Genomic DNA, 13,377 nt, shown 5'->3' on the forward strand with positions numbered 1-13,377 from the left:
AATCAAACAATTCAAATGTTACACAAAAATAGTTTTATTCAGTTATTACTATTTTATTGATCATTCGACTAGCGAATTTCGTTCTGTGAATCGATTAAGAATTCATGCTAACATGAATAACATGAGTTATTTTTCTGTTTTTTGTCCATTGCCTTCATTAACGCGCCTGCTTCCAACCTGTTTTCTTTGAAATAGCTGTCTCCGATTAGTTTAAACTTATCTGTGAATAACTATAAAGAATACTATAAATCGCACTTTGATGCACAACATATTTTAATAGAATATTCTAATTGGAAACAAACAGACTCATAGGAATCTGAAATTCCAATCCATTTTCTTCATAACACTTCATGTTTGTGGGCCTTGTCTTGCCACACAAATAATTGTTTTAATTAAAAAGTTGTGTCAATTGTGTCATGTCAATCAGCCACGTCATTTTTGCTTGAATGATAGAGTGTACGCGGCGTAACTGAGATAAGCATTTCTGTAAAAAATGAATATTTTCCGTTTACTTGGTGATTTATCCCATCTTCTAGCTATCATAATATTACTACTTAAAATATGGAAAACCAGATCATGTGCGGGTGAGTTACATAGGCTCTGAAATGATTCGTTCAACCGGCACATTGAGTATGTATTTTCTAATCAAAACTCCTTCAATTTGGTGTTCGTTTTCAGGCATTTCAGGAAAGTCGCAGATACTTTTCTCTGTTGTATACACGGCGCGTTACTTGGATCTGCTTACCAATTACATCTCGGCATATAATACGTTTATGAAGATGGTGTTCATTATGGCCTCATACGCGACTGTTTACCTGATGTATGTCAAGTTCAAAGCGACGTATGATCACAACCACGACACTTTTAGGATCGAGTTCTTACTGATACCTACATTGGTTCTGGCTTTGTTGATAAACCATGAATTCACAGTAATGGAGGTTAGTATGATTTATGTATGCAGTCACACTACATTGTACAATTTATTATGTATTGTAGATTGTCATGTTGTAAATATAGTTGAGTATAGAATGTGATTATGTGATTGTCATCTACCAGATTTATCTATATGGAAATTAAATATTATCAGTATTGATGTTATCAAACTGTTCACTACAAGTTGTTTATCCTTCATTTCAGGTACTATGGACGTTCTCAATTTACTTGGAGTCTGTAGCTATTTTACCACAATTGTTCCTGGTGTCGAAGACTGGAGAGGCTGAAAGTATTACATCCCACTACCTATTTGCTCTTGGATCATACAGAGCTCTCTACCTCTTGAACTGGGTAAGTATAAAATAAAATATAGGTAGTATAAACACCACTTAATATTCAACTGATAAGAACTTGAATCTTTAATTTGTTTCTTTGAAATTTGTGAATGAGTTCTTAAATTTACAAATTAAAACTTCTTCATCACTTTAAGCTAACATTTAATTATTCTATAAAAATATTGAATAAATACATTACTGTTATGTAAACAAAATTTCTTAATTGGCCATTTCTGTTAGTTACATTTTTTGAACCATTCATGTTATGATCTGCTGGTAATGTCTGAATACTAAAATTATTATAAACTAGCTGACCCGGCAAACATGGTACCACGGCAATATTTTTTTCCTATAATTTACCAAACTAGTCCAGTCCAGCCGTATTCGAGTTTTAGTAAGACTAACAAAAATTAATATATTTACGTACAAGGATATAGAAGTGGAAAATATAATTAATTTAATGTTCCAGGTGTACCGTTATGTTGTGGAGGATCACTATGAACTCATCGCAATCATCTCCGGAGTCGTGCAAACTGTGCTGTACTGTGATTTCTTCTATCTTTACATTACAAAAGGTAACTGATGCATTTTACTTTGTACTGCTTCCTTCAAATTCAATCAAAAGCTTAACATTCACACACTATTTCTTTGACTTCATTATGATGCCTTACAAGAAGTCTACCATATTATCCAATTAGTTTCCTAAAAAACATGCATAACAAATATTTTTCCATCTTTTTCTAGTATTGAAAGGAAAGAAACTGCAGTTGCCGGCCTAAGCCTGAAAGCAAGAGGATTGCATTAAATCAATCTGACAGTTACGTCTGTGAATATATCTGTGTGAGCCAATAAATTACCTAAGATCTAGTTGTACAAACATTACCCGTATTGTACTGTTGTGAAAATGTTGATTTACTAATGGCAATTATGTGTGATTGTGTATCTTCATTAACTTGTACAGCCACAAGCAATAATAAATGGTATTTTGCATTAAAACCAGTCTTAATCGTGTCTACTTAGTGCTATCAAAAACACAGTACTTTATTGGCTACTGTACATAATTTCACATTATCTACAACTCTATTCACTACCATGTATTAATTAAAATGAATTCATCACACAAATAGATTGTAGCAATCTTAAAAAAGCAATAATTTTATTTGGCTTCCTATTACTTAATAAAATATGTGAGTGTGGTGATTCAACTACATCTTTAAACTTAGGCTAAAATTTTAATATGCATTCCTGTAACAAAAGTAGTCTATCTGACAACTAATTTAAGAATTTGGAGATAAACTAAATTAAGTAATTACATGACTAGAGGCTTTAATTTTCTCATTTGTATTGTTTCAATCATTGCTTTAATTCAGGTTTCTCATAAATTAAGAAGAAAAATAATAAATACAAGTAAAATGTATGTCTGTGCTGTTAATGTTAGAGTACTACTGGATAGTTTGAGGGATTCAAAGTTTGTATGATAGGTATATTTAAATAGTAGAATACATTTAATATATTGGCATAAACCACTTTTTATTGTTCGTGACTGTACTTAATTTTAACTGCAGTTAACCTATCTAGTTATTGACAATATTTTCAGTGCAATTTAATTTTTAATAGCCACCTATTGTGACGCAAATTGTTAAATACCCTTTAACAATGTATTGTCGAGGATATGATTTTGTATCTTACCCTTAGATTATATGAACTTTGATTATAATATTGTATTTGTCATTTCTTCCCATTAGGTAAGATTTTCGACATTTTGAATACTAGGCAATGCTTAATTGATAAGGTTTTAAACTAACTTCTATAGTTCGTGTTTGCCAATAGTTTTATACATTCTACGGTGTATGTATCTGTCCCGCACTATCGCAAATTATTTTGATGAGTTAACTGAAACCAAAATTAGTATTACATGGACTTGTGTGCAGTTTGTCATGTCAAAGTATTCTACGCATGGCATTTCAATGTATGGGACGTCAATTATACCATGTATTAAACACTCCTTCCATACATTGTCACACAACTTATTAAATAAATATGTATTTAAGTGTACAACATTGTTTATTTTTCTCCATTTGGATATGAGAACAAGAAAGAAGGCATGCATGCCATATGCCGCTTAATATATTTTTCATTGTTACATTATATCTTATTATTTTTTATAAATTGTATTATAATTTTCTTCTATTTTCATTTTGCCTATTAACTGTCAAATTAAAGATCTGCATTTCATATGCGACTTTAATCCAACTCCTATGTAGTTCTATTTATAAATTACTTAATATTGTAGCTCTATTTCCTATTACATATGCGATATTATTCTGCACACTAAATGATTAGTGTTCACATCCAGTCATAATTAAACGTAACGAAATTTAATACAGATTTAGATCAAACATTGCGTTTTTATACAGTTTAGTATTAAGACCCTATTGTAATGTCTTGCTATATAAGAATTATGAATAAATGAAATTTGGAAGTGAAGAGATGTTTTTATAATCTCTTGTTACTGGGAAATATATTTTTTATAAGAAGTGTTTCGCGCCTCTCTTGTGTCACAGTTTGTGTTTATAGACCCAAGTCTATAAACACAAACTCAGCAAGTGAGGATAAGGAGCTTCTACTGTATAGTAAAAATGGATGTATTAATACTGTATTTTAGTTTAGTAGGTAATCCCAACGTTTTTTTTTGGCATCATAGGTATCCAAATTATCTGTAATAATAATATAACTGTTTCAAAGTACCTATAATTTATTTCTTAACTAAACACTTATAAAGTGGCATGTGACTCAATGATAGTGCCTCATTATCGTGTTCAAAGACTTCGAAGTCACACGAACTACCTTCACAGAACACTATAATGTCTACAACTGCAGTAACAAATTGTTTTGTCTCCCAACGATTGTCACGGTCACCTTACGCCCGTGCCTATTATAAAGGCTCGTTTGCTTATATGACATCACACTTTAAATTCGCGAAGAGGTAGATAGGTGCAGATCTATAATTTACCTAATATCAACGTTCGCCAGTTAAGTAGGTACCTACTATTTATATTACGAGTCCCTTGTAATAGAGAGTGAGATCACCACCATACACTGAGCAAAATTCTAGACTCCGTGCTATTTAGGAACAGGTACCTATAGATACATTTTCGGAAACGGGAATACTAAAAATAATTTGTTCGCCACAGGCCGGAGACTTCTTATTCAATAGTGGCATTTCCGAGCATTACATCAATGAGGCAGTCAAACGATGTTTTCGAATTTATATGCATCGTCAGACGGAAGGTCATTGAACTAAAATTAAGATTGATTATACAGGCATACCGTTCTTAATAATATATTCAGTTATCTAGCTTTGTATTTATGCGTGGGTGTAGGTACCTATTTAAAGCAGACTGAGATAAACAACTGTTCTTGCAAATATTTTGTTGCAGAAGTCTATTTAGATTAGATACCTATTTTAAAGCTATTTTAGTTTCTTGAAATAAGTAAGTATATCTTTTAGGAAGTGGGTTTTTCTCCTATAGGTATTATGGGTGCATTTACAAATACAAAACATACTTACAAATTCACATACACATCACACTTAAGTGTACACCCTGAACAAGTTGGTGGAACGCACAAAGTATTTCTCCATGCGGATATCGAACGTGCAACACCTTGCGCAGCAGCCATTCGCCCCACTATTGCGTCAAACGTGAACTTATAAATAGATTTGGTAGTTATTGTACCTATTTGGAAACTATATAAAATAATATTTACTTTGTGTGAATATGTAGGTAAATAGGTAGTTAGGCGATAAATAGTACTCAAAGTAATTCATGAATGTAGTGTAGGTAATCAAAACACATCTATTGTACTTGTATTCAAATTGACTGCCTATTCTGGGATGTCTATGTCGTGTCTGTTAAATGCATTAAATCGCCTGTTAGGAAGAGAGGGTGATAAATTAGTAGGTACTTTACTGTAGGCAAAAAACAAGGTCTATCGAACTAACCATCTGATCATAGATAAGAATATTATGTACTTTAAGTAAATTTGATTAAATTAGTAAGTACTTTGCACAAAACAACACCTATCGACCAAACACATTAAAATTTGATGATAGATAAGAATGTACTAAAATAAATTTGATTAATTTTATGGAGAATTTCTCAGAAAACTATAGTAAGTATGATTGATTATATTTCATGGTATATGTATGTTAGGTAGCTACTATCAATGTACTATTTCTCTTTATCATAATGGAAGAAAAGCATGTTATCATGGCGGTTGTATTTTATGCGATTATTAGGTAAGCCGTAAATAATGCAATCAAAGGTAGACTGCGTAACAGAAAAATACCTACATAAAATTTTATAATAACTATCCTAAGACATAGGTACTAAAGTAACTTAAAGCCACGGTTTACATACGTAAATTATTATGGAGAAAAGCTCAACTAGTTTTGAGACACAGAGGGACTCTTCATCATGGGCAACATGCGCAGACGCGGCGACGTCGCGCAGCCTGCAGTCAATAGGCTGCTCCATTAATTTACGCAGTATACGTGATTTTAGATAATTTACCTACATAAAGTAGATAAACTGCACAGTACCCTAGGCACTAGGCCAATGGTATATAAGTGCTAGTATAATGAGTAAAGAGAATGGGATAAGGCTTCTTTTGTAGTGTTTAGAAAATAAACAACTTATGGGTTTTGAAAAGTTTATTTGTTCAATTCAATCTAAATACTAAGTTAAGTAGATAATCATGTATCACGGAATTTTAACGACGCGTACTTACAGAAATCTTTTAAATGCACTTGTTCCTGAAAAATAAGAGATAATATGTGTTACAGATAATGTCTATTCATTTTAGAAAGCAAATGCATAAGTAAACTTGCAGATTTTATTTGTCTATGTAACTTTTAACCAGTTAGATGGCATAGTATATAGAAGTATTAAGGAAAGATAAAAGATAGAAGTATTAATCTATGGTAAAAAGTATAGGACATACCGTGAGTTTTGTACTATTGCTCATTAATTTAAAAAATCCAAATTTTAATGTTTCTTCTTCCAGAATTGCTGTGTAAGTGACCCCCAATTGACGATTTTCTTTGATCTAGAAATAGTATATTAAATTTCATTGAATTTCTGAATACTGTATTACATTAACCATAGTTTATGTTTAGTATTGCTCACCTGTAAATCTAATGGAAGTGAATAATTAGGTAACCATGTTGAGATTTTGTTTGTTAGCAGTTTATGATGTAGAAGAGTAGCCATCTTATGCAAAGAACCATTATGGTCCAATTCCTCTGAAAACAAAATAAATTGCTTGAATTCATTAACAAGGACAGCAAATTATAAAATTCAAATAAATGTTTAGTTCTTACTTTCTTTATCAAATTTTAAAGCTAGAGAAATTTTGAATGGTGCTATCTTCCTGTGGAGCCTTAAATACTCATCCTTTTGGCTGTTATTCAATCCATCTTGTAAAAGTACTAGTAATGCATTCTCTAGACACATAGAACATGATAACTGGCCATATTTGTGCTGTAAAAGAAGATAATATTTTATGTAAAGTTCTAACAATTAATTTGTATGATCATGCATGAAAGAGAGAGATTATAAAGAGAGAGAGATGTGTGTATCTAAGTAAGTGACATTCTAGTTTCAACCTTACCCAATAGGACACAGGAATGAGTTTAATTGTGTAAATTAATTCATTACTGTTATATTATTTAAATTATTGTCTTACAGTTGGGCGAGTTTCACAAGCCAAGCTTTCCACAGCCTGATGGCCATTAGGAAATCCTGCAACTATTTCAACACGAGCAGTATTGTTTTCATATTTGAAATCGTTTACAGAGAATAAGCTTGGTGTTGTTGTTATCTGAAAAATATGTTTGGATAAAATTAATGTTTCAGTTCAAATTCAAGTAATAGTATCTTAGAGTATTTTTTGGTTTATTATTATCTTTATATCAGTCTCAAGCCATAGACCTCATCTAATGATTTAAGATAGTCTAGAAAAAAAAGTAACTAAGCAGCATCATGACCTTAACTAGGTAGTCTTTCCAGATTGTGGGTGGACATTTAGTGCTCTTAGTATAAATTTTTTAATACTTTTTTTAAAGCTCCTAGCTTAACAAAAATAACAATTTAAACTTACACTGCTCCACCAGTACTTTCTGTATCTCTGCCATTGTATGAGGTATTGCATAGCTTCTTCTTGAGGCATAAACAAATTTAATTTCAACATAGATTTCTTCATTGGTTTCCCAGTAAGCATGTCTATATCTAGTACCATATCTTTAGTGTAATGTTGTATGTCTTGCTTCACTACCCCATACACAGTTGGAACATATGCTATTTTTGGACTCCGGTAATTTATATATAGTGGCATTTGATGTTTATCAGCCTTTAAATGATTGTATTTCAACCAGTTCTTGTGGATATTGTTCATAAGCAATTTGCTAGGTTTATTCAATATAACTTGGACATTTTTATCACTTATTTGTAGGATGTTAAAGAATTGTTTCATTCGTACTAGCTTCTCTATTTCAATTTTCATTTTGTTTCTGTTTTGTTGACTCTGTTTCAACTTCAACTTCATGTAAAGGTATATTGCCTATGGGTGCAACAAAATAGTCATCTTCGGTCACTGCTGCATTTTTAAGAATTTCTTTTTGGCAATTCCCTTGTGTTACTTTATCTTCCCTGAGCATTAAGGTTCTGGAAAATATTGATAGATCATGTTAATCATAGAAAATAAATATTGGATATAGTAATAACATAGATATAGCCAAATACTCACTGGTCCTCAAGAACTGAATATAAGGGTTCGACATTTTCAGTATCAATGTGCAGGATCGTGTCGGCAAAAGCAATGGAGTCTTCTAAAATTGTTAGGCCTTCGTCAGTGTCAAAACTCACTAAGGAAAGCCGCTCTAACAGTGCAATTGTATTCCTCTCTACTTGAACAGTAGAGGTAAATTCATTAGTCAAAGACGGAACAGGTAATGCTGGTATTTTGGAATTTAGGTTTCTACAAGCAATCTGAACGAAATTCAAGGAAGTCCTAGAAGTTCTTTTAAGTATATTTAATATCATACTTGTATGAGGTTTTTCAAGGTTATTAGTGCTTTGAACCTTTTAAGAATGAAAAATTGGTGTCAGAAATTTATAGTTTACCAAGGAATTTTCAATTCAACAATTTCAATGAAATTCAATGTTATGTCAGACATTTTGACATTTAGCCAAAAGTCACTGAAAAGAAAACGAGAAAATGTTTTCAATATCTTATGCCATGGTCAATGGAGGTTTTAAACCTGAACGATGGCCTCCATGGTACCTTTTTAAATAAGAAGTTCTCTTTATCATTGCTGCTACTAATTTTGATGCACTTTTGGCCAATAAATTAAGATCAGACACCAAACTTTGAATTACGTATTTGCTAAGAAGTAAAAGTTTTTAAACGAATTGTTATTGTCAATGTCACTGTCACATAAAATTGTCAACATACTTATAACCTCAAATTAGCAGAAAAACTGGCATACTAAGGAATTCTATTTTGAATTTACAATTATCTTTATTGATTGATTGATTTTCAAACAGGTATTTGTTATTTTTTCTTATAGACCTAGTTTCCATAAAGCCATCAATATATTCCGAGTTGAAAAAAGAAATCAAGTATTTCTGATGTAATGCAATATTATTGTACAGTTTTTATCACTTTCCAATATACATTATTGTTTTCATTCGTATTTAGGCTTTGATAATCTACAAAATTTCAAAAGTTCTGACTATAATGTCCTGTAATATTTAGAAAATGATGAAAAATCTTTAATTTTCTGATTATATCTATAATTTATTCTCTGTTACAGGAAATATGAAAAAGTATGCTCGCAATGTTTTGTATGACAAACTGCATAGAGGCAGTGTGTTAGTCTGTGTGGGTCTAACTTTGTATGGAACAGTGCTGCTAGGTGACCATTTTTATAAGTACTTCAAGTATGTACGGCCACAGATACAGGCATCAAAGGAAGCGGCTGAGAAGGAACTCTTGTCTGAAGGATCTTCAGAAAGACTAAATATGTAAAATACTTATATTGTCAGTCATTATGTAAACTTAGAGACTAATTTAAGCTATAATTGTAATTAGTTAGTTTTGTTTTGATGTTATTTTATTAAATCAATGCCTGAGTAATTGAGTATTATATTTATATCATGGTCAATTTATCCCAATATCAACATCATACATATTTAATTATCTTTTATCATCCATCTTCCACCTAACACAAGTTAATTATTATGAACTGAAAACATAAAAATATAAGATTGATATTTTATCTGTTAATAGAAGGAACATAAATAAATAAACTCATGTACTGTAAACAGTTTAAGCAACCTATAAAACTTCTAAATAACTATTTTAACAAAGTTACAGAAACGAAAAGGCTTCCACTTTAATTTTGGTATTTACTCATAGATGGCGCTATTAGCCACGTTGCCGATTTCAATTTTTATTCTTTTGTAATGCATAAAAAGTAGATATACATACAGTACAATTAAAATTAATTTCGAGGACATTAGGACTTGCCCTCGACAGTTGGTGGAAATTTGAGGAACGTTTCCGATGGCTGACTCCTAAGTTGGATCGGACGGGGGCTGCGCTGAAGTGGCTTCTATCCAACCTAAGGGAGCTAAACGCCGATGGTTGTATTCGGATATCGTGCGCTCCATGACCCTCCATGGGGCCACGGCGTGGGTCTCAAAGATGCGGCGACTTGATCGCGCTCTGGTTACATCCTAGAGGGTCATGGGCATACGGATGATATCTATGACATCCGGGGAGGCATCGAACATCCTTGCCGGATTGCCGCCGTGGGATCTAGAGGCGAAAGTGCTCGCGCGTGAACCTACAGTTTGCGCGCTAAGGCATGTCACTCGCCAGATTAGTGCGTGGTGGTATGAGCTCCTGCGTTATCTCATAACGGAATAAAGCAGCAACGACTGTCGCAACCGAGGGATGTGTTCGCTATCATTGCAGCGGTAAGTGCTCTCTTTGAGGAGTGACTTGAGAGACGCTACGGCATCCTCATCTACCTCAAAAATCAGTCATTTCATAGTTAATAGCCGAAATTTGATTTTTAATATAAACGCTTTTCGCTGTTTTTAATATAAACGCCAGTAGCTTTTTAAATATCCAGTAGCCTAGTTCTTGGTCAATTTCTATGAAAGGTGAAAAATGTTATTGTGGTAATAGTTTCCACACAATGAAAGGTCGTAAAGTAGACACATGGCAGTAAAAGTGAGGGGTAGATAGGTATCTAAACCTACGTGGGGTCTAAAGAGTAGCATAAAGTATTTATTCAAACATTCAACGTGATAGTTTCGTTCAGGGTTGAATGTCGTAGGTGCGCCTTAGGCGTCGATAAGCACTTACCTACCTACAGAAGTCTTTTAGTTATTCATTAATAAATAATGAACGAAAAAAGAGAATGGTTTTAATAAAATATGATATAATTTTACTTTAGGTGTTTGAAGGCTGTATCTAAGTAGGTGGTGAGATTACGGAGCTAAAGTCCGTAGGTAATTTAAGTGCTCAAGTTTAACCTTCCTAGCTATTTGTTTATATTAAAGTATTGACATTATCAAAGGCTAAGTAGGTACAAAACAGTCTTCGGTTAGAATAAACATGCTATTGACTCTGGCAGTCCATTAGGTACTTAGTTGGTAGATAAGTAGAAACCTTCACATCCTTCAAAGCCACCACCAGTGCAATTTGACACACGTTTGAAGTATCTATCTACGCAATGCGATCACTAAACTGTACCTTGGTGCGATATCCTTAAGAGAAAACGTGGACGTAATAAATAGCTAGATAGGGCTGGTCACGTGCAGGTCGTCCCATTTATGCTTCTTGTGAACACTGAAGGAAGTGCTGCAATTACTTGTGATGGATAGTGAGAGTTAGATGCGGCCGTAAGGGTCGCGCCATCCATATAACTTTCTTATCTACCTCTGAAGGGAAACTTTATGACATCTTTACGGGAATCGAAAAATATGGACGACCCTTGACATTAAAACGCCGGTCTCGTATACCCCAATCGGATTTAAGAACTAAGGTTCTGACCATAGTACACTGGTTAGCGAGTAATCGGCGATTAACCGTGCCGCCCTTGCGTTGTTTACGCGCCGCCGAGAGTTAATTGCGGTCACAGTCGGAACTTTATACAAAATAGGCACCAATAGGCTTCAAGGGTTGTTTTGGATTTTCCTCAAAAATAATTATGGGTTGAATGTCCTTTGTTAGCTCCGTTATTTATTACATGGGTACATGTACACAAATTGTATGTAGAAACATATAGTATATACTATACCTCTGGGCACATAACTACATAGGTACCTACAATTTACACAACCAAATCATTTTGTATTGTACGAACCTATACCCGTATGCTAATTAAGAAGACATTACCTTGGGTTTGCTTTACCCTCGAGACACGTCATCATCATTAGTCGGAAGACGTCTATTGTTGCATAAAGACCTCTTCGATGAGGAGTGCGGTTGCCACAAACCTCTACGTTTGTCTGGGGACTTGGTGAATGGTGATCATAGTTATTTTGGTATGTAGGTACCTACTGGACTGGTATTCAAGTCCAAAACTCCAGTATGAAAGTTCTACTTTTACCTTCAACTTTGTTCTTTTAAATACCTCTTTATGTAAACATATGGTTGGCAATATCATGGTTGAGGTAGTCGTATATGGGTTGTAAATTATTTTATATAAGGTAAATTACATATCTAGGTACTAAACTGAACCTAACTCTAATGACACACCAAATAAACAATTTCTAAAGGTCTCCTAATTGAGTGTTCTACGTATTCACTTTAATTTTTAGAAGAATTTCAATGAAGAAGGAATCTATTTACGTAAGTACTTCTAGTTACCTACTAAGAATATGTAAGCACCTTCTTTTCACAGACATGGACCACCGAGAGTGACACTTATTTACTTACCATTATTCCATTAGACCGACTACTGGTAAACAAATTACAGAAATATATTCACAAATATTCGAACTGATTAAATAGAAACGATGTAACTGAGACAGCACTTAATATCTATCTGTTTCTACCAACCTACGTAAGTTGTAGATATTTTTAGAACAATAATTATATTATACGTATTATTTTAGTGGACTAGAAAAATAATGATTACTGTAATGTAATGTAAGTAATAATTATTTTTATCTACGAATATTATAACAGTTATTTTATTAGCAGTAGGTAGGTAGGAAGATAAATGCTATTTAGGTAGAAATATATTTTCTGTAACACAACGCTGTTCGAATTATCCGTGGTTGCTAGGGAAATCTGTTATGCTCGTCTATTTTAGTAGAGAGGTAGCAAAAGCGATCGAGGATAAAATTAACCGTTCAAAATATTATGTCTGTTTTGTGATTTTCCGTTTCGGATGAAAAGCCATAATTATGTACGCTAGAATAATAAAGTATAGTGTTCAGCTTTCTTTGCTTATTTTCCTGCCAAGGCCAGAGAATGATCTATAAGTAGATACCTATTCTAAATTTTAAGTGTGCCGGCTCGAACGGAGTGATACCACGACCTCACAGAAAACTAACGTGAAACAACACTTGCGTTGTATTTCGTTGCGTGAGTGAGGTTACCCGAGGCCCAATTACCTTTAATCCCTTCCCAATCTTCCCAATCCCCGAGTCCCCAACAATCCTTAAATTCCTAACCCCTAGAAGGTCTTCAACGCACTTGTAACGCCTCTACTGGTTCGGGTGTCCATTGGCGGTGGTAATTGCTTACCATCAGGTGATATGTCTGCTCACTTACCGGCTTATACTATACAAAACCCAATAAAAAATTGGTTCAGAACCCTCTTTTTTTGCATACAAAATCAGGATAAGTATATTCAGGAAGTTTACGAAATTGTATTTTTAATTTCTTATTTTTCTAGAGTATTTTTATCTACCCCTGCTCATAAAGTCATCTACATTCAAATTCGATTGTTTATTCTTCCATTGCATTAACCGCGCACAAGCGAAAACGAATCTTAATTTAATAGGTCATTAAACTCATTTTC

The 13,377-nt window shown here is 33.3% G+C and overlaps 2 protein-coding genes and 1 long non-coding RNA gene across 3 annotated transcripts; 2 read left to right on the plus strand and 1 right to left on the minus strand.

Annotated features, from left to right (window-relative positions):
• Positions 1–415: 415 nt before the first annotated feature.
• On the plus strand, positions 416–3,755 carry LOC118264301 (ER lumen protein-retaining receptor). The gene is made up of 5 exons (XM_035576770.2): positions 416–584; positions 679–938; positions 1,138–1,284; positions 1,738–1,843; positions 2,013–3,755. Exons 1-5 carry the CDS (start codon positions 494–496, stop codon positions 2,045–2,047), a joined length of 639 nt encoding a protein of 212 aa, XP_035432663.1. The 5' UTR covers positions 416–493; the 3' UTR covers positions 2,048–3,755.
• A 2,209-nt stretch (positions 3,756–5,964) lies between these two features.
• Positions 5,965–7,990, minus strand: LOC118264581 (DNA polymerase subunit gamma-2, mitochondrial). Its single transcript, XM_035577137.2, has 6 exons — positions 7,431–7,990; positions 7,017–7,151; positions 6,652–6,811; positions 6,458–6,573; positions 6,273–6,377; positions 5,965–6,084 (listed from the first exon to the last, which is right to left on the minus strand). Exons 1-6 carry the CDS (start codon positions 7,872–7,874, stop codon positions 6,025–6,027), a joined length of 1,020 nt encoding a protein of 339 aa, XP_035433030.2. The 5' UTR covers positions 7,875–7,990; the 3' UTR covers positions 5,965–6,024.
• Positions 7,991–8,379: 389 nt separating this feature from the next.
• Positions 8,380–9,467, plus strand: LOC118264582 (uncharacterized). The gene is made up of 2 exons (XR_004782687.2): positions 8,380–8,875; positions 9,145–9,467. It is a non-coding gene; the product is annotated as an uncharacterized LOC118264582 (long non-coding RNA).
• The last annotated feature ends 3,910 nt before the right edge of the window (positions 9,468–13,377 follow it).

The sequence above is a fragment of the Spodoptera frugiperda genome, chromosome 26 (genome assembly GCF_023101765.2).
Source record: "Spodoptera frugiperda isolate SF20-4 chromosome 26, AGI-APGP_CSIRO_Sfru_2.0, whole genome shotgun sequence".
Taxonomy (NCBI): Eukaryota; Metazoa; Arthropoda; class Insecta; order Lepidoptera; family Noctuidae; genus Spodoptera; species Spodoptera frugiperda.

Excerpts from the sequence above, each read along its gene's own strand:
- LOC118264301 (XM_035576770.2), top strand. The coding sequence starts at position 494 with ATGAATATTTTCCGTTTACTTGGTGATTTATCCCATCTTCTAGCTATC. Across the intron at positions 585-678 it reads GAAAACCAGATCATGTGCGG|GCATTTCAGGAAAGTCGCAG; the intron begins GTGAGTTACATA and ends GTTCGTTTTCAG. Across the intron at positions 939-1,137 it reads ATGAATTCACAGTAATGGAG|GTACTATGGACGTTCTCAAT; the intron begins GTTAGTATGATT and ends CCTTCATTTCAG.
- LOC118264581 (XM_035577137.2), bottom strand. The coding sequence starts at position 7,874 with ATGAAGTTGAAGTTGAAACAGAGTCAACAAAACAGAAACAAAATGAAA. Across the intron at positions 7,152-7,430 it reads GAAAGTACTGGTGGAGCAGT|ATAACAACAACACCAAGCTT; the intron begins GTAAGTTTAAAT and ends CATATTTTTCAG. Across the intron at positions 6,812-7,016 it reads CTTGTGAAACTCGCCCAACT|CACAAATATGGCCAGTTATC; the intron begins GTAAGACAATAA and ends CTTCTTTTACAG.